This window comes from Vidua chalybeata, chromosome 9 (assembly GCF_026979565.1).
Source record: "Vidua chalybeata isolate OUT-0048 chromosome 9, bVidCha1 merged haplotype, whole genome shotgun sequence".
In the NCBI taxonomy this organism is placed as follows: Eukaryota; Metazoa; Chordata; class Aves; order Passeriformes; family Viduidae; genus Vidua; species Vidua chalybeata.
This window is the reverse complement of record NC_071538.1, coordinates 10,670,507-10,690,584: the sequence shown is the minus strand read 5'-3', so window position 1 is coordinate 10,690,584 and position 20,078 is coordinate 10,670,507. Positions and strand designations below refer to the sequence as shown.

Below are 20,078 nucleotides of genomic sequence, written 5' to 3'. Positions count from 1 at the left end.
TTTCTATTAAATTTTGGTTAACTTAGTATAAAGTTGCAGTGTTGTGAGACACTAAACCTACTTCAGCCTAACTACAGAGGCATTTAAATAGTAAAAGAATAAAAAAGGGCTATAAGGGGGAAAGGAAAAAATGTTACTAATGAACATGCTAGACTGCATGATAAACACAAACCTCATGGTAAAACCACTACTTCTGCTGCTTTATTGTTGATCCCTAGGAAGGAACATGAGTATCCCTATGGGTCCTTTGAAGTTTTCATGTTAAAGTACAGCTCAAGTTCTGTACTTATGTCAGAGGAGATCAGTGCCAAAACCATGCTTTGTGCTGAACAACAGATTTGCAATTGTCCGTAGCTCCTGGGGAATTCATTCCACATTCTTGGATGAGTCCACAGGAAAGCTGTGTCACATATAAGCCTTAACTTTTAAAGGTCATCTCGACTCATGCTCCACTGTGGACGTGGAGCACTCTGAAGAGAAGCCCCCTCGGACTCAATTGTTGAGCCTGCTTTGGTTTAGACTTAAGGCACTTTGGACATGCAAAAAGCCGAGAGGCAGAGGGACAAGCACACCAGCGAGAGATGCTCAAGGCTTCCAAGCGGTGCCAGGTGTTTTAGAGAGGAACTCAAAGGTTCCAAAGTGCTTTAGGGGACAGGATGACGCCCTCCCGCCCTCACACCCCGCAGCGCCAGCGCGCCGTGCCTTCACCGCACCGCCTCACAGCCCTCCCTGGCGCCTCGCCCTCTGCCTGCCCCGGGGCCGTGAGGAGAAGCCGCGGGGATGGAATCCCTCAGGCAGCGACCTCAATCCCCAAACTCCATCTCTCCGGACACCGGGGCCGCCCCCGCCGGGCTCCGCTCCCCTCACGGCCCCTCCCCGCTGCGCGCGCAAACGCCGCCCCCCGGGGCAGAGCAGCCCCGTGGCCCCGCCCCGTCGCTGCGTGCCCCGCCCCTCCCCGCCCGGCGGCCGCCGAGTCTCTCCCCCGCTCCCCTCACCGAACGCGCGGCGTGCGCGGCGGTGCCGGTCCGGTGCTAAGATGGCGTCTATCATGGAGGGCCCGCTGAGCAAATGGACCAATGTAATGAAGGGCTGGCAGTACCGGTGGTTCGTGCTGGACTACAACGCGGGGCTGCTCTCCTACTACACGGTGAGGGGCGGCGGGCGGGCCGGGCGGGCGAGGAGGCGCCGGGGACCGGCTCAGGCGCAGGGTGGGGGCGGGGAGGGGACTCGGGGCGTGCGGGCGCACGGGCGGCCAATGGGGAAAGAGGAGGCGGCGGCAGCGACCAATGGGAGAGGAGGAGGCGGCGGGAGCAGCCAATGGGGCGGCGCTGCGGGGAGATGGAGCGGCGGGGGCGAGCGGCGCTGTTGTTGTTGGCGGCGGGCGGCGGCGCCGGCGGGCGCGGCCGCGGGACCCGCCCGGGCTCTCCCGGCAGCTCCGGGGCCGCGCACCCTCCTGTCCCGGAGCCTTGCTCGGTGCTGGCCGCGCGCTGCCGGGTCCCGCTGTCCCGGCGCTCCCCGCCCCGTCCAGCGGGAACTCGCTCTGGCCCCGATCTGGGGGCTCAGCCCAGCCGGCGGGCGCGGGGCGGTGCCGCCTTCCCGGGGCCGTGCGCGCCCCGCCGCGCCCCGCGCTTCGTTCCCGCGGCTCGCGGTGCGTTACCGCCGCGCCTGGCGGGCTCGCTGCCGCCCGGCAGGTGCTTCCCAGAGCCAAATCGACTTTGCCGTTTCCGTTCAGGACTTCCCACTTGCCAGCACGAACTTTTTTACTGCGGTGTATTAAGAGACAGTTTTCTTAACTTTTTTTTCCTTTCTTTTTTTTTTTTTTTTTTTTTTTTTTTTTTCATAATAGCCCCTGACAGATCCTGCCTTACTGGCTTGTTCACCTATCTTATTCATATTTTTACATAACTTACAAGTATTTTAATGGTAGGAATTTTTTTCGAGGATGCACCCTGAAATCTGAAGGCTCACTGGGTGAACTGCGTCCATGCACCAAAGTTTTCTTCTCATGGAGCAATCAGTGTATCAGGCTGAATAAAACACATACAACTTAAACCTGTAGAAAGCTGTAATAGAAGTACTGCAAATAACTTGATATATCACATAGGAAGCTTTGTTCATACAGAAGCATTGCATATAAAACTTTTTTCCCTAAATCTGGATTTCCATCATACTGGGAGAGTAAGGGTAAGGCTCTTCCCACAGAACTGTCACAGGCTCTCAATTTTGTTCATGTGGGTTCAAAATATCTCACCTGGGATATTGATGGAGAAATAGAAGTGCTTTTACAGTTGCTGTTTAATGGCTCTTCAAATGTCAGCTACTTGACAGAGATGAATTAGTCAGTGTGGTCTAAGTAGCAGTCCAAGGTGCAAAGTCATTTAATGGTCAGCTACACAAATAGAAACATTTGCTGATGACTAGTGTGTATAATTATAATTCTGGATATTGCACTGACTTTCATCCTATGGTCTTAATCTGTTTAATAGAATTATATTGTTTAATTTTTTCCTATGACTGGGTACCTCTACACATACATTACACTTTCATTTTGTATAATTTATTATGTTCTTTGTTAGTATAACAACTTTTAGTTTGAAAATTTAAAAACCCTTTTTTTAACTACCTATCCTAAAAAGTCCAAGTTGGGTTCAAGGAATAGAATCATGTTCTCTGCTTTATGTACCTTTACCACTAAGAAGTGGCTGCAGTAAACATTTCCTTTGGAATGCTTTTCCCATCCATGAGCTCTTTCTGCAAGTATGTCTCTGAAGTGCTCGCTAGGCCATTCTCCAGACATCTGAATTCATTCTCTTACCTAAGGCTGTGTCGTGCTGAAACCTGCCTGCCAAAAGAGCTGGTCCTTGGGCACGCCCTCCTGTCCCTGTGTGCTGGCATGGCTGCTCCCAGGGCAGCAGGGTCAGCAGGAGCAGCGTTTGAAGGATAACTCAGACCTAGTCCCAGCTGATCACACACCTCTCAAGAACCAATCCTACCCCTGAGAAGGTGGTAGGACACTGTTTGCTTCAGCTTTAGTGTTGGAGTAGTAACTCCTGACTGGTAGATTATGAGGCTCGTAAATAGCATTAATTTGAAACGTTGGCAGGTTTGGGATTTTATTGAAATGGGGCAATGGCCTGTTGTGCCCTGCACAGGCAGCCTCGTGTTTGGGATGAACTGTGTGATCAGGTGCACAGGGCTCCCTCTGGGCCAGTTTCAGTCTGGAGCAATGGAGTTGCCTCACTCTGCCTGGGTGAGTGTGGCTGGGCTGCTGTTTGAGCCTGGATCTGGCCCCTCCCAGGAGAGTAATGCAGGGCTGGGCTGGGCTGGGCTGGTTCCAGTGGCTGGCTGGACGCACAATCTGGAAGCAGTTTTGTTGGCAGGAGGGATTGCAGGTACCTGATCAGCCTGTGCCTGCTCATCGTCTCTCCAGGCTCCTCCGTTGCAATCCAGTAAGTTCTGCAGACAGGAGACACTTTGTCCAGCAGGTCCCACAGCCTGTTAACCTTTGGCTGGGGAGCTGTGGAAAACTGCAGGCAAAGAACTCCTGATACAGCTGAACTTTCCATTAGAGCCTGAGCCACAAACTTCTTCATAGACATGTCCTTGCACTCCTGTACTTAACCCTCCTTGGTAGTTACTTAAAATAGACTGCAGAAAAGCACCCTTAATGTGAAATAAACATTCAAACAGCATTAGTGTGCAGTAGCATTGCACTCTGGGGGAGCAAAAAGGTTATGCTTTGTCTTTTGGTGGAATGAATAGCTGTTAACCTAAGTATGTTTTGGATACACACATCAGAAGCATTTGAATTCAATGAAATTCCTTTTCTGGAATGTTTAGAACTTTAAAGGAGCAAGTCAAAAGATTTTTACATCAAGTCAGAGTCAGAAAAAAAAAGAAAAAAATGTAATGGTCACATTTATTTCTGTTTTCATTTGTGTGTTCCATTCTCTGTACTTGTATTGCAGTGAACAATAGTAGTGCTACTTGCATGTGTGAATGTGAATCTTCTCACATGCATTTACAAGGTGTTTTACAAAGGCCTTTTATCCAAATTGCCAAATTGTTGGCTTCTTTTTTCACTTCTGTAGTCCAGAAGCTTTTTTCCTCGTTCAGAATTGAAATGTTCATCCTCAAATTTGCTTCTAGTTACTTTTGTGTAAAGTTACTTATGAATTCTATAATTTACAGAGTATGATCTGGACTTGTCATCCAAATATTCTTTTCACTTGTTTTGCTTAAATAAATGATTGTCTGATATCAGTAAATGGCCACTTTTTTTTTTTTTTTTTTTTAAGCAAAATATGAATTAAATGACAGTGTGCCATATTTGCCATTTTGGATCAGTTTGACCAATGGCTTGACAAATTATTTCTTTTTTCCCCTTAGTATTCTTGGATTTGTGACTCTACTCATGTTTCAGTGTTTTCTCTTAAGGGAATAACTTATATATGTAAGTTACTGAAGCATTGTAGGTTTTCAGTGCGTTGTTGGCTTCACTGAAATATTTAGCAGACAAGTCTTGAACTGGCCCATTCTTGCCTTCTGTTGGTGCAGGAGCTGTAAAGTTGTTCCATGAGCTGGATTCCAGATGAAAAAATAGCTTTGTGCTGGTTTATTTTTTCAGCTGAATTTGTTCTGTTGTTTGTTTTGTGCATGTCAGTGTAGAAAAGTGTGTGTTGACGTTATGCTGGGAAGAGAACATGAAGACAAAGAAATGGTCAAGGAGGAAGGGGGAGTTAAATTCAGTTTGCTTTTTGTTTGTGTTTTCTGGCAGAAGTACTGTCTTAAATACACATCAGCTATAGCCTTGATAACCCTTGGGAATCCTGTAGAAATAATCCAGTGAACCACTCAAGTTTGAAAATCTGATTTAAATTCTAGCTATAAGTGTACTCTTTAAATAAATATTTAAATTGTATAATAAACTGAAAGCAGAATTGGCATAGCTGTGCAAACAGTGCTAAAAACAGTACCAGAGGAAGGTCAGTTCCTTAAAGTATTTTAGAACTTCATGGATATTTGACATTTGGTGGTATTGAAAGGAGAACTATTCAAAATGTCGCAGGCTTAAAGAACTGCCTTGCACAGTGAATGAGGGCTGCCAGAAAAAAATCACTGTGTATGACAGCTCCATATTGTGTGTTCCTGAAACCAAACTGGGGAGCCTCCCATCATCTTAATGGTTTTTGCACCAATGAGTGCCTGAATTTAAGTGCTGTTCTTTTGTTCATCATTCCATCAAACTACTTTTAAAACATTTGCTGGTCGACTGCTTTCAGGAGCAAGAGCTGTGTGAAATCAATTGTTGGGAAAAGTAATTGTGGCAGTATGAAAGTATCTTTCCCCTCATGCTTTTCAAGACTACAACTAGCTAGCAACTTTAATACTGGTTGTATTGAGGAACTGCTCGTGGGTTGTACAACCCAGCTATTGAGGGGGGGCACTCAAATTTTTGAGCAGTTTTATGAATCTTTGGTGGTGAACTGAAGGCAAACCTTGTTGACTTGATTTCAAACGATGCCTCCGAAGCTGCAGTCATGGCTCAGCAGCCCCATGGCAGAGACTCTCAGTTAAATACTTCTTTCAAATACAGTTTCTCAATCAGCAGCTGCGTGCAAGAAAACAAGAAAAAAACACATCTGCTTTTGCACAGACGTTCCCTCTGAGGTCTCTGTTTTCCATTCTCTTATGAAATTACACTTTTTTCTTATAATAACTTGATCTGTCATGAAAACAACTGCCCTGAAACATGCCCTGTAAACAACTCAGTGAGTCTATTAAAAACAGACAAAACTGTAAGTGAACTTGTAATAATAAAAATAATTCTGGATTTATGGTCACGGGATAAAAAATATTGTTGGTTATCATACAACACTAAATTGAATTTCGTACAAAGTTTAAACTTTGTATCACAGGTTTCCATGCACCGAATAAATTGTTAAAGGATTATAATTGAAGTAGTTGACTCCTCTTTAGTAGTTAGTTTGCAGCTACAGGCAGTTTAGTCCATCGCTGTGCATTTTTTGGGGAAGAGGCTGAATGGAGGATTCCAGGACTGTGCTGTACCTTTTATGCCTTGATCCAGTTAAGACCTCACATGTATTAATTTCTCATAGGATTCTCTGAAGCAGTGTAATGCTTTTCTGTGCCAGGACCTATGAAATGTTGCCTTACCTATCTCATATGTGGTATCCATTGGGGTTAGATGAGCTGAGTGGCACCTCAGCTATTGCTGCAGTGTTTTATCTCCTGTTTTATGACTGCACCCACAAAAGTCCCAGCTTCAGCTGCACAAACAACAGGGCTGTGAGATGCTGTCCCTGAGCTTAGGGAGCTTCTCCTCTGAGACTGGCATGTGCCTTACAAGGGGCCTGGGGGAATGGTGGGGCTTGGAAAAGCCTGTAAAGTCTTTAAATTGTTGAGGTCTGTTTCTGCTTAAAAAATGAGCGTTGCCTTAGGATTTGATGAGAAAAAATGACTGTTATGGAAAGTGATCCAAATTTAAGCTTCTCTTGTAGATGTAGATAAATTGCAAAGATTACTGTTTATAGATACAGCTTGTTCCAGGTTCTTCATCCTTAACAGGCAATAAATGTCCCAAGTGGTTTTGCTCATCTGTGTACTTATGTTAGGGATTTCCATAACAGCACTGAGTGAGTCAGAAATGCACCTCTTCAAGTTCTGCCCTTCTGTGCAAGCAGAACTCGTGCCTGAGAACTTTTGGAGGCAAAGAGCAGCTGGGTTTTATTTGAAACCTTAAACTTTGCACGCAACAGCTAAAAGTCAAACGACATAGTAGTACTTCTTAAGATGAAGGAGGGCTGGGGGTCTTTGGGGCTTGGGTTAGGATTCTAATTTTGTTTTGTTTTCTTTAAATAGGCCAAATAATTATTTTAATTTCTCTTAAGAAGTTGTAGGTTACCTGAAATGCCTTATGTCAGGTCAGTTCTGTATGTGATCAACTTCACAGTGTGGATGTAAAAGAGAAACCAATAAAGGCCACATCTTTTTGGGAGATACCTAAATTCCCCCTGCAGTAATACTCTATAGCCTTATTCATTTTTACAAATTTTTATTTGAGTTTCAGCTGAAATTTATCTCATATTGCTGTCTGCTTATAATCTGTTCAAGTCCTTTATCATCACAATCAGTACAGTGTGTATTGAAAGCTTATGGAAAATGTAATTTTGTCTGGTTATAAAACTGAGCACTGAAAAAGATAGCTGCATATTAAAATTTTAAATATAAAAGGAAAGTAAAACGAGGAGTATTTTTATTAGCCATTTAGAGATGTCTTTCTGCTGCATGAGTTTTTGTTCAGTGAAATGGAACCATTCCTCGAAAAAGTTATAGGATGACTTTATTTTTAATAGGATATATTGGATAACCTAATTTCAACCAAAGAATAATAAGGAGAAGCTGAAAGTATTTGAATTGTATTTTTATAAAATCTTAGTTGGGGAGGGGGCAAAATGTAAAATGCCAGCTGAATTGTGTTTTAAAGTACTGTCCTGCAGCAGCAGTGGAAGATTTGCTGTCTGCCAGTGAGAGAATCCAGCACTATGTGTGTGACAGCTGCCTGCTCTGGAGCTCAGGGAATTCAGATCCTGGAATGATAGGTGCTTTACTGCACTTAGTAAGGATGAATTCAATTTAGTGCTTTCTTATTATTGGTATTAACCAAGTAAAGCTCTGTCAGAAGATGATGAAATTATGGGTATACAGGCCCACACTCCAATCTGTTACTTATCCTGTGATTCTTTTTGCAGACTAAGAACATTATAAAGTTCAAACTTAATCTCCATTCCATTAAAATGTGGTGGACAAGAAAAAGGGAGGCTTTTACTCTATCTTTTGCAGCTGAGTTGGTGGTCAGTGGAAATGGGGGTTGTTGGGATTCTGCTCTCCCTTGCACTGGGATGAGCCCCCAAATTCCCTGCATGTCACTAAGGGGTCTAAACCCTTCCAAACCCAATCTGTTCTGCTGCCTTGGTTTTTTGTCTGCTCTGGTTCTGTGCCTGTGCCCAGCACAGGGAGCTGGGAGGGCTTTGCCTGGCTCGTGGGATCTGGGTCAGACCTGGTCGGGTCCCTGCAGCCGCTGTACTGTTGCAGCCTCGGTCCAGATATTTTCTTTCCTGCTTAGATTATGCCAATATTTCTTCCAGAAACCACCAGAGGGAGTGGTAAGCTCTCAGAAGTGTCCTCCCATTTTAGGAGAACTCTCAAGGCAGTGAATATAAAAAATAAAAGTGTACTCTAGTGAGCTATGTCCCAAATATACACAATTTCTCATAGGAAATTGTTGGAGAAACTTTGTAACTAGATCCTCTCTTGGGTTTGAGGTTAAAAAAAAGAGACCAAAACAAAACAATGTTCCAAAAAGTCTTCCCTATGTACTTGTTGTCTAAAAAGAAATTATATATCTATAGAATACATTATGGAGACACTGCTGGTCTTTACTTCTATTTCACTTTGACCAGCTAACATGTGCTGATGTGAAAACAAGTAGATTAATACTGATGGCTTCTAACACTCAGAAGACAGCTCTGATAAATTGGAGCCTGAATTGAATGAGAGGTCAGCTAAAACATTATTTGAAGCCCCAAGTGCTGCACTTGTACGTTATCTTTAGTGAGTAGGACTTGCTAGGACTGCCTCATTCCAGGAGCTAGGACTGCTTCACTCTTTCCTCCTAGCTATACCCAAAACATGTGGCAGGTAAAGAATAATTTGTTACTCTTAAGACTGATACTTCTTGTCCTGTGGGTTTTTTTTTTCCATTAATGTCAGCAAGATTTTATTGTCTAATTGCTTCAGTGAAAATAGGTCTGGTGATAAGAATATCAATATATTGTCTTGGTGGAATTATTGATACACTGCTGAAAGAAGTGGGTGATTCAGAAGATGACAGCAAGAGTATCTGATCGTGAGACACCAGTGACAGTTGTTGTTTTCCTGACCTGAAAGAATGTAGTTTGAATATTTGGATGGCAAGAGAGAAGGGGTTTTATTAGACAGGACTACCTTTCAGATAAGGCTACAATAGCAAGTAATTTATCATTTTAAAAGCAGGAAGTGTGTGTGTGGGTAGTCAAAAAACAGCCCTTACCAGAAAGCTGAGTATGCAGGATGACCTAAATAGTTTCTTTTTCACCTTAAATACTTCGTGTGTGCTGCTTGGGCTTGCCACTATTGCCCAATAGCCATGGTTACTGTCAGCTGTGCCTGTGACAGTGGCGGGAAGAGCTGAAAGCTCAAGTATCACTATTTCAAGCTGAGTTGACTGTTTAGAATTCCCTACTTGAGTTGGAGGGGGTGGGTTTGAAGCTTTTTTTCACTTCTTCAAACGGGTAATAAAGAAGGGATTGAATAATTTTGCAATGTAGGTTAATGTGCAAATTTGAGCTCTGATTATGGGCATAAAAATCCTGTTTTCAGATCTAGCAGCTTAAATTGCTACAAAGGTTAACTTTTTAAAATGTAATCATGACAGCAGTCTGTACTAGCTAGGAAGTAGATTTACTGACAAATCTAAACATGAAATTTGTATCTGCCTAAAAGGGGTATAAATCAGGGAAAGTTTCCGACAGATATATAATTTCATTTGTGCAATTTTGCCTGCACAGCTAGATTTTGTTTCATGGACACTTTGCTGAGAATAGGAGAGAAAGGAGGAAGATGTGAATCAGCATACTGCTGATTTTTAATATTTCTCAAGTCCTTTCTTCTTCCTTTCTTTTTACTTTTTATAAAGGCATGGACTGCATTTCATAAGTATTTATTGAAATTACTTAGGAAACTTCTTGAAGTGGGATATTTTATTCTTGTTTTTTGAAGGATTCATTTTCCATACCATGGTGGTGGGAACTAACCTATTTTGTAACAGAAATTGCATCTTGTTTAATCAGTCACTAAAACATGATGAAAAAATGTTTTATTCTTTCTCTGTTGGTTTGAATAACTTTCTTCTTACTGTATCTGTTAACCCACTGATCTGTTTTTTTTCTGTTTCAGTCAAAAGACAAAATGATGAGAGGCTCACGCCGAGGGTGTGTTAGACTCAGGGTAAGTGTTGTTTTATTCAGTACTTAATGACTTACTGTGTATAATATGTCCTAATGGAGAGAGCTGCAAGGAGACTTTTTGAGGTTTGGGCTCTATTCCTGACTTTGCAAAATGCTGAAATGGTGAAAGTATTTAAAGAAAGAAAACGTTAGAGATCAAGTGACATGCTGGGCTAATTGCATTCTATAGTTTCTATATGGTACAAAAATATTATTCATTTTATGTGATATATTAGAAGGCATTCTGTGGCAGAGTAAGATGGGATAGTAGTAGGACACTGTGAAAAATTTGTTGTTTGCAGTTCTCATTTCTCTGTGTGTGGAGGTCCATGTGAATATACACAGATATATGTGTGTATATATTGTGCTGTTCCTACAGAAGTCATTGTGAAACTGCTTCCTCCTGTCCTGATTTGTTTTTCTTCTCTTTCTGTGTCCTTCATCCTGCCAGTCTGGACACTCCTTAGGCCTAGGCTTGAGCTTAGTGAAACACTGGAGGACTCGAAAAGGAAGGGAGAACACTGCTGGCCAAGTTTTTGAGATATGGTTGGAGGGGGGTATATAAACTGGGGAAAGAGAGGCAGAAGATGCAGAGTGGGAAAGCTGAGCATTACCTGTGTGAGGCACTCTGGTGTGGGACATTTGGCCTCGACTGCTGCTGCTGTAGCTGGAAATGGAAGTACTGAAGGGAGGTGAGAGTGCTGTGATGTCTTTGCATATGATGTCTTTTCTACCTCGTGGTCATGCTTGTACCAAAGCTACTTCTTCTTGCACAAGTCCTTTTCCTATATTTTTTTCCCATTTCTCATAGAATTTCTGGTTCTAGCATGCATCAGTCTTGTGAAGAGCTGGAACAAGTGAGGAGTGAGGAGAAAGATGGGTATGAATGGGAGCATTTTGAAAGTTGAAGTAAGAGAAATCTAGAGAAGGGCATCTGTGGTCTTACAAACAGTGTGATGAATGTTGAAGGAAAACTGTGGATTTTCCAGTTACTCCTTCCTTCTGTTGTTAGGCTTTTCTAGTCTTTCTGTGGGTACCTGCAGCCTTCTGAGACTCAGAGAGTCCCCATTAACTTGGATTCCAGATGACTTCTTTGCACTTTGCCTTGCTTGATGTATTGAATATTAATTCAGAATTTCTTTAAGGGAAATGTGTGCTCAAACCACTGTCTAGAACAAGACATTCCCAAAGATTCATGAGGAAGGTTTTTTCATTGTGCAGAAAAATTCAGTCCAAAAAGCCATGCCTGCTTTAATAGTGCTGTGAGCCTGTCACTGTGGAGGTTGGCCTCATCCTACCAGTTTAGGAAATATTAAAAATTAACAATCTGTTCAATATTGCCTGGTCCATCTTTATATGTGTTTAACATAAAACAGCCACTTTCTCTTCCTCCATATGTCACTCTTCCACCACAAATTGTTCTTTGGAGTTTTCTAAAAACTGATGGACTCCCCCCCCAGCCTTTCTCTCAATAGGTGTGATTTGCTTGTTTGGGATTTTTTCTTGTGAGGAAGGAAGGAATCTTCCTTTTTTCTGCTTTTGTAGAGCAGCTCTCCTGCCAGATGACAGTGATACTGATAGATGAACAGATGGGCTTTTGCAGTCTGAAATTCTATCAGAGAGGTTTTCTGTTTAGAGTAATTGTTGATTTGTAACTGTAGGTGTGAACATAAACAAACATGTAACTTAAGCAATTCAGCTAAAATATTTCCTTTTCTCTTGAATGCATTGTGAAAAGCTTGTTCCTCACCTTTTTGCTCCTAATGCACATTTCATAGGCCTGAAGTTTCATCTTCAAATTCTTTTGCTGATTGTCTTAGTGTACTTAGGAAAGTGTAGTCATAAAGCATTCTGTGTCATCCTCACTATGCTTTCGTCCTGCTAAAGTTTTCTGAAATATCCATAAACTTTCCCACTCTTATTTTTAATTTTACTTGTTCATACGTATTACCTGCATGACAGAGGAAGCATTTTCTGTGCTTCTGGCTCAGACCCTTTGCCCCAGTGTTGCAGGGACAGTATGTGCACTGTACACAGCTTTGTGCTGAGTTCACAGGCCCAGGAGAGCTCTCCCTGCTCCCACCCTGAGCATGGGGCAGGACTCAGCTGTCTCACTCTGTGTTTATGTGAGTTTTACCTATATCCTCTGGGGAGAATATCTTGGTCATGGTGAGGTGAGGGTCAGTCTCTTCTCCCAGGTAAAAGTGACAGGATGAGAGGAAATGGCCTCAAGTTGCACCAGGGGAGGTTTGGGTTGGATATTAGGGGAAATTTCTTCACTGAAAGAATGGTCAGCCATTGGAACAGGCTGCCCAGGGAAGTGGTGGAGTCACTGTCCCTGGAGGTGTTCAAAAGATGTGTGGATGTGGCACTTGCTGAGGTAATTCAGTGATGAACACAGTGGTGCTGGGTTCACTATTGGACCGGATAATCTTGGAGCTCCTTTCCAACCATGGTGACTCTATGGTACAGCTGCTGAGGAGAAGGATTTTGTACAACTTGCAGTGACCTTCTGATTTACTGCACAGCAAAATATGTACTTAAAGTGCCAGATATTTATCTACTGGTATATTTAAAAGAAATCTGGTGGTTGTTGTGTCCTGGCAGTAAAAGTGTTCAGAATTATACTGGCTTGGATACACCTTTTAGGTGCCTCTTTTATAGTGATCACAGAGCTGTCCATGGAAAGCCTATATGGAAGATACTCTTGGAGAAGTTAAGTGGCACATTTTATCAGTGGGGGGAAATAAAAAAAACAGCTTGGAGCTATCCTTTCCTGCCACACTGCCTTGGATTACAGATGGTTGGTGCTGTTCTTACCTAGGACTGCCTTTATGGGGCCTGTGCTGGTCCCAGCCATGCATGACCTGGTCCCACAGGCCACAGATCCCATGTAGGGACTGTGAGGAACCGGAGTGGGTAACACTGACTCAGCTCCCTCTGCCCCCAAGTCTGGACCCAAACCATCCTTAGGTTTTGGGCAGCCTGGTGTGACCCTGACCCCCAGCCCTGCAGCTGCTGTGGGAAGCCCTGGCTGGAATTGACTCAGGGCTCCTGGTAGTGCTGTTACTCTTTGTGTACTCTGAGAGTAAGGGCAGAATTTACCCTTTAAATATGTGCACCTTTCAGGCATGTCTGTCTGTTTTGTGGGTGGGGGAAGGATGCAACAGATCCTGGTGCTGTGCCTCCTTGGAGAAGGAGGAAAGAAACTGAGTAAATACACTGGTGATTTTTGAGCTAAATATTACAATTTACTGGAGTTGGCAGAGACTTGGAATTGTCCTTTTTTTTTTTTTTTTTTTTGTAATTTCTCCTGAGTGAAATTGTTATTTATTATAAGTGTTGGAGGGGGCAGGAATGAAAATGTGGATAGATTTGTAAATAGCTAAGCACAGATGGTCTTTAATTTATTTGCATTTTCTTGTAATAATTCATGAAGAATGAGAAGACAAAGCTAGTTGCTTCTGATATATCCTGATTTCTTACTGTTAATATTTACTTAGGGACTGAAAATTAGATCATGCAGTGTACCAGTGACATGGCATGATGGGCCAAATTCATTCTGCTAGAATGATTTATTTTTTATTACAGGATGGTAGATAAAATCAGGTCAAGAGCTTCTTTTTGTAGAGTACTTATGAATTATTATTTTTATTCACAGAAAATACATATAAAATGTTGCTTCTCACTCTTCTTTAAAATACAAGTTGGAACATAGTAGGGAGCTGCTGCAGCATAAAGCCACCTCCATTATAATAATAAAAGATGCATATTATTATCCAGATAATAGCTTTACAAACATTCACTGTTTTTTTTCTGCAGCTAAAAATTTATTGTTTTAAAGAACTGACTGCATCCTATGACTGAACAGAGAATCTGTCTGCTCTTTACTGTATTCAGTTTGCTTCTAATTTGTCAAAGCTTTTTAAATTCCAGTGGTGTAGTGATAGAGTGTCTGCTGCTGATGTCACTGCTTGCCTTATCAGGATTTTGTTCTTTGTTTCACAGGGAGCTGTGATTGGTATAGACGATGAGGACGACAGCACCTTCACAATAACTGTTGATCAGAAAACCTTCCATTTTCAGGGTGAGCTGAAAGAAGAGATTGTTTTTTCTTATAATAGATTCCACTTGTATTTGATGGATGATTTTAAATGTTTGGCAACAGAACAGCATGAATGAGCACGCTGAGAACATTCTGGATGCAGGGGTGCTGCAGGTTAGGCAGGGATTTACATCTGCAGTGGATACATATGTGCTAGAAAGAGACTGTAGCTCTGGCAGGATTTGGAGATGAATAATGTAAAGAGTAAATCACTCAAGGGGAGAAAGTAATGTGCTTCTGATTATGGGTTTCGCTTACAAAACGTTTCTGATCTTCGCTATCAAGATACAATGATGCATTTCTTTATGAAGAGAATCAAGACTGGTCTGAAGGTTGCAATTTGTATCCAAATAGAACTTAATGCTCAATTATGAGGATTCTAGAGGCAACGTTTGGCTTAACGGTGGAGCTTTGCTTCAAGATTTACCAGCTTGCATTCATTTCATCTACATTTCTGTGTCTTGTCTGCCAGTCACCATTTCTCTGCTATTATCCTTTTATTCACATTTCCTAGCACCAATGCCATCTGCCACTGCTATGTTTCGTCATTGCATGCTATGGCTCACCGGTAGAAAGGGTAAGGCTCTATATAATTGCTATGTACTCCTTAAATGATTTTGTCTGCAGCAGTAGGACAAAATACTGTGCTAGTATTGAATAGAGAGCTTCCTTTTTCTGAATGTTAAAATCCTAGGGAAGTGTGATGAAAATATTTTGCAACTAACATTTGTTAGTCCTTTTGCTTTTCCTCTAAAATGCAGTGACTAAATAATTGCTTTGTATAGAGCTGGAAACTGTAAATACCCAAGAGGCACATTTGCATTTAAGCAGTCATTTTCATTTATGTTAACTGAAATAATTCTATAACTTATATTGTACTGTACATATTTTTGAATCAGTGATTTGCAAATGGGAATTATCATCAATACTGTTGCTTTTGTGAGACTATTTCTAATGATAAATATTAATTGTACACCATATTGTCACTGGCTTCTGTATTCCTTGTGCTGTAGTTTTTCCTAAATGCTGCTGCTGTCCTCTGGCTTTTCACTGCATTAAGCCTTATAAATGTATCTTCACAGTGCTGAGCTCACAGTAATACTTAAATCTGCTGTTCCCAAGGATAATTGTTAAAATGCAAGCTAATTGCTAGTGCAGTAATGGAATGCTGTACTAGGGCAGTCTTCCACTACTACAAAGCTAAATACTGCTGAATATTTGAGAACTTGATACAGGTAAATCTAGAAATCGCTACTCTTTATTTACTAAGATAGACCTTTTTTAATACATCTTGTTTCCAGTGATTTCTTATGTGCTTTATTCTCCTTTGGGTAGCCAGATATCTTAAGAAAACTGACAGTATTTGACATAAGTAATGTTGTACTCTAAGTAATATTGGTCATTTTTGAACAGCAATTTTGTCACATCTTGTGCTTTATAATTTCTCTTTCTCTGCATTTCATATTAGGCCAGGATTTATGTATCCTTTAGTGTACAACTAAGATATTGTACACTATTTTCTGTATTATGCTTTTTCTATTAGCATATTATGAAGATAACGTCCCTGATACCCAGGAAATTATAATGACATGAGCACAGTATTAATATGCATGAATTTAATGCAAACATGTATAAAGACAGGTAAGATATGAGACCTGTGATATTTCAGTGTCAAAAAAAACAAAAAAAAAGGTCTGTGGATCTATATATGTAGTTCTTACAGCCACTGTGAATGCATTCTCACCTCATGCAACCTCTGTCATATTTATGTCAAATTTTTGTACATTATATTAAATTAATTCAGTATTACACGGGTTTTAACTTATGCAAAATGTAGGTCACTTTCAGTCATAAATGACAAGTGGTTAATAATGTAAATATTACAAGATATATGCTGAGACTACATAGGATATGTAGGGCAGATTCTGGGAATAATCCAAGACAACATACAAAATTCTTAACAATTTCTTCCTAACTTTTAATACCTGATTAAGACAGAGCTTTTGTTCTGCAAGATAGCCATAGCTATAAATTCATTCACCCTTTATAAAAGAAGTCTTGGACTAGAGAAAACTGCAGGAATGGCAGCTTCCAGTCTCTTCCTTCCTTCTTGCTTCCTTCCTGCTTTCTCAAGAACAGACAGGGATTCAAACAAGCTGGAGCCTCCTTGCTGGGGAAAAACCAGAACTTTAAAAATCCAAGCTTTCAGAGATCTCCTGACCTAATTTGGGGTCCCATCTGCAGTGGAACAGTTTCTCTTGAAGGCTCTCCATTCACTCAGACTTTAAGTACTGATTAGTGCCTCAGTGAATTTTGCTGACAGCCAGTGATAGAATTTGAATTAGTGAAAAATGAAAGAAAAACTTCATTCTGTGTTAATTAATAAAATTGCACATCTGACTAACACTGTAGAGATGGAAGTAATGAGATGAAGGGTAAGTAAGTAATTAAAAACTGCCTGACCAGCTTCTCACGTGGAAGTTGATTCCATATGTGTGTAACTGGATTTCTGAAGTGCCAAAGCTCCAGCATCTCCCACTAAGATTTTCCTGTCACTGGATTTTGGCAGCTTCTGAGTGTTTCTCAGAAGAAAAGTTTGTGTTTTGTTTCTGCCTGTGACAATCTCCCTTTTTTCTGTTCTCAGCTGTGCTTCCTAGTGGCCATCCCTGTATTGAACATCAATAAAAGTTTAAAAGTTTTCATTACAAAGATATTGTAGGTTTTGAAAGGTGACTGGGTACATCCCAAATGGGATCCACATAGTTAATAACTGGGTATGAAGGACAGAAGTTAACTGAACAAATATGGGCAGTAAAACAAACAGCATGTTTTGTTTTTACTGTCAGCTTGGCTTCAGCTCTGCCAGAGTGCCCAGCAGATTTTTTTCCTGTATTTTATTGTTATGAACAGGTATATTGATGCTTGTTCATATTGGAGGTGGAAGGGAGATAGAATGACCTCAAAAATTTCAAAATAGCTATAAAAGTAATGTATTTTATCTCCTGATTTGTCCTTGTTTTGTCATGCTGAATATCCAGTTTCATGGCTTGCTTGTAAGGCTTCTGAATTAGGTAGATCTTAAAGTATTCCCTTGTGGGTTTTTTTCAGATTAGATGCAAAAATCCATTCAAGTTGCTATGAGACATTTGGGATAATACTTTTAGTTTAATTTACCTTCCTGTCAGGAAGCTTTTTCTTGGTAGTATATTTTTCCTTGCTGCAGTACATGTCCCTGTTCTAAATGTTCCTTAAGTTTCAAACACTGTGGGGGTTGGGTTTGTTTTTCTTTTAACATCTTTATATCATCACCAAGCTTTAAGCTCTTTCCATTTGGAAATTCACTTCTTCAATCTTTCATATTACTTAGCTGTTCTTTCTCCTCACTGGGATGCTTGTGACTTAAATTCAAGAGTGGGAACATGATGTTCAAGAGACTCTGGCAAGGGTATTGTTATATTTCTTCTTGATATTTGATTTTCTGTCTAACCTGAAGCAATAATAGCTTCTATTTGACTGAAGTACTTCACTAAACGCACATTGTATGCAGAAAAAAAAATTCATATTTTTTAAGAAAACAGATTTTTAAACTCCTATCTGAAAATCCAGCTCTTATTCTTATAGCCTGCAGTACAGTTCCTTGGAAGGCAAATCAATTTTGTCTCCACTGTTTTGTGTAATAAAGGATGGAAAGATTGGAAGCAGTCCAGTGCATTGATCTGAGATGATTTTGCTTTAGCTTTGTCTTTCCTTTCCTATTCCTGCCACAAAAGTATCTGAGAAATGAAGCATGAATGTTGCTGTGCAACTTATTCTCCTATTACATGAAAGCTGTCAGCTGATAAAGGTAGATTTCTCCTTTTTTCCCATCCTTTCTCAGTTATGTAGCTTGATTTGTGTCTGCCCACCATCCCAGCTGAGGAAAAAGGGAGACATGCCCAGCAGGAGGTTGCCATAATGTTGTAAAAGCAAGGATTTTTTGTTAATGTGGGAGGCATTATTATTGAGGATATAGTGGGGTCCACAAAGCCTTGGTGCTGAGCAGTATCAGAATGTGAGATTTTAAGTATTTGTATTACGTATCAAAATTAATTATATTAGTTTTATACCTGTGTTTCAACATTACTTGCAGAAATAGTCAATATTTATAGTCTTCTAGAAATCTTTGACATTGTCCACCAAAGAGATGACAGGAAGCTGACTGCTCTTGTGGTAGAAAGAGGCACTTAAGTCTATCACATTACCTGATTTAAATAACGATTGATAAATTGCAGCCTTTAAAAACAAAAAAATTAAGAGCTTTTTTTAATTTGATATTGAAAATGGCTAGAGAGGGATTTTGGTCTGAATTCTTGGTCTGTGCTGATTTCTTCAGTGATGTCTATAAGTGCTGTGACAACGTTGTTTGTCCTAAGTTAACATTTTTCTGGGTCTTTTAGGCTTCTGGTGGTGCTGAAACAGTGAATTCCTCCATGCTCAACTGTGCTTTTATGTTGCAGAGGAGGATGAGAAGCTGTGATCGGAGTAAAGCTGAGCTTCTTGTCATCCTCCCTTTACCTGACCAGCTCTGGTCTGCACAAAGTTCTGGGCTGCATCTTATCCTCCCCTGATTGGCATAACTACAGAAATTGCTCTGTGAGCCAGAGCTAGGTTTAGCTCTGCAGTGATTTTTCTGTCTTCCCTCTCTTCCCTCTGCCTCCTTTTTGCTATTGCTGTATTGCACTGGTATTTTGAGTGGTTGGGACATGTGACCAGAGTGCAGGCAATGGTGCAGGGTTGTGCTTTTCCTGTTTCATGCAGCTCCTTCTTGCACCAGCAGCATCCTGTGTTGCAATTGTTTTCCAATCACCCCATGGTTATGCCATTTTTGATGGGACTTCCCGTACTCAATTGTTATGGTCATATATAAACACCTCCTTGGTTTTCTGTTTTTAAGGTTGAAGCTGCAGATTTCAAAACATGTGTTAAACTTGAGAGTAGGAAAGAAATAACACCGTGAAACAGTTTCTGTGTGGTGTGTAGATTTGGTGGGTTTTTTTCTTCCTCTGGAAGCAATTGTTACTTTTGGCATCAATATGAATCTCTTAAATGTATATGTGATATGTGGCAAGTATTTTGGAAGGGGAAAAATGGCCAGAAAAGGTCTCACTATAAGGAGGGGAAAGATACTCAGTAGTTCAACACTCTTTTCCTTCTGTTTTACCAAGAAATTCCAAATAGCACTAACCTTGAATTTGACCTGTTAAATTGACAACAATTTTATTGGCTAAGAAAATGGTTATATTTTTGTTCTTCTGTTTTGATTTTTTTTTCAGTTCAAGCCAAAATATGGTTTCTACCTTAAACTAGTAGTTTCAGAGCTTTATCAGTGGGATCTGCAATGGAAAAAATCCTTTACTGCGAGGGTGCTGAGGCCCTGGCACAGGTTCTCCAGAAAAGCTGTGGCTGCCCCATCCCTGCAAGTGTCCAAGGTCATGTTGGACGGTGCTCTGAGCAACCTGGGACAGTGGGAAGTGTCCCTGCCCATGGCAGGGGGTTGGAATGAGATGATCTTTAAGGTCTCTTCCAAACCAAACCATTCTGTGATTCTATTATTATTTTAAATGCAACATACCCTAAAAGCCATTTCCACAAAATATACCATAGGAAGTATTGCTTAGTGTTGCTATTATTAATATTTAAGTATTATTTTTTAGTGAAAAAACATATACTTGCCGATTTGTCCCGCACTCAAAAATGTTTAATATATATATAATGTACACATTATATATGGATATCCAGAAAGAATTAATAGCAACTTGATCATGGGTTTCCTGTGTCATACAAGTTTTCCACCCAAAGCCATGTTTCTGGGCTGATTATAAAGCTTGCTAAAAAGGCTTTTGAGCTTAGGTAGCAATAAAAGAACA

At 40.9% G+C, this 20,078-nt stretch overlaps 1 protein-coding gene across 3 annotated transcripts in view; it reads left to right on the top strand.

Moving 5' to 3' along the window:
- Positions 1-957: 957 nt before the first annotated feature.
- Positions 958-20,078, top strand: part of OSBPL9 (oxysterol binding protein like 9) — a 58,209-nt gene continuing 39,088 nt past the window's right edge. For 2 of the 3 annotated variants that reach the window (XM_053950380.1, XM_053950378.1), the window contains exons 1-3: positions 960-1,147; positions 10,018-10,068; positions 14,076-14,154. In XM_053950380.1, the coding sequence (XP_053806355.1) occupies positions 1,037-1,147; positions 10,018-10,068; positions 14,076-14,154 (241 nt within the window). In that variant the 5' untranslated portion in view covers positions 960-1,036. Of the gene's footprint in view, positions 1,148-10,017; positions 10,069-14,075; positions 14,155-20,078 lie in introns of all 3 variants that reach the window. The other variant, XR_008432332.1, reaches the window with a different exon arrangement.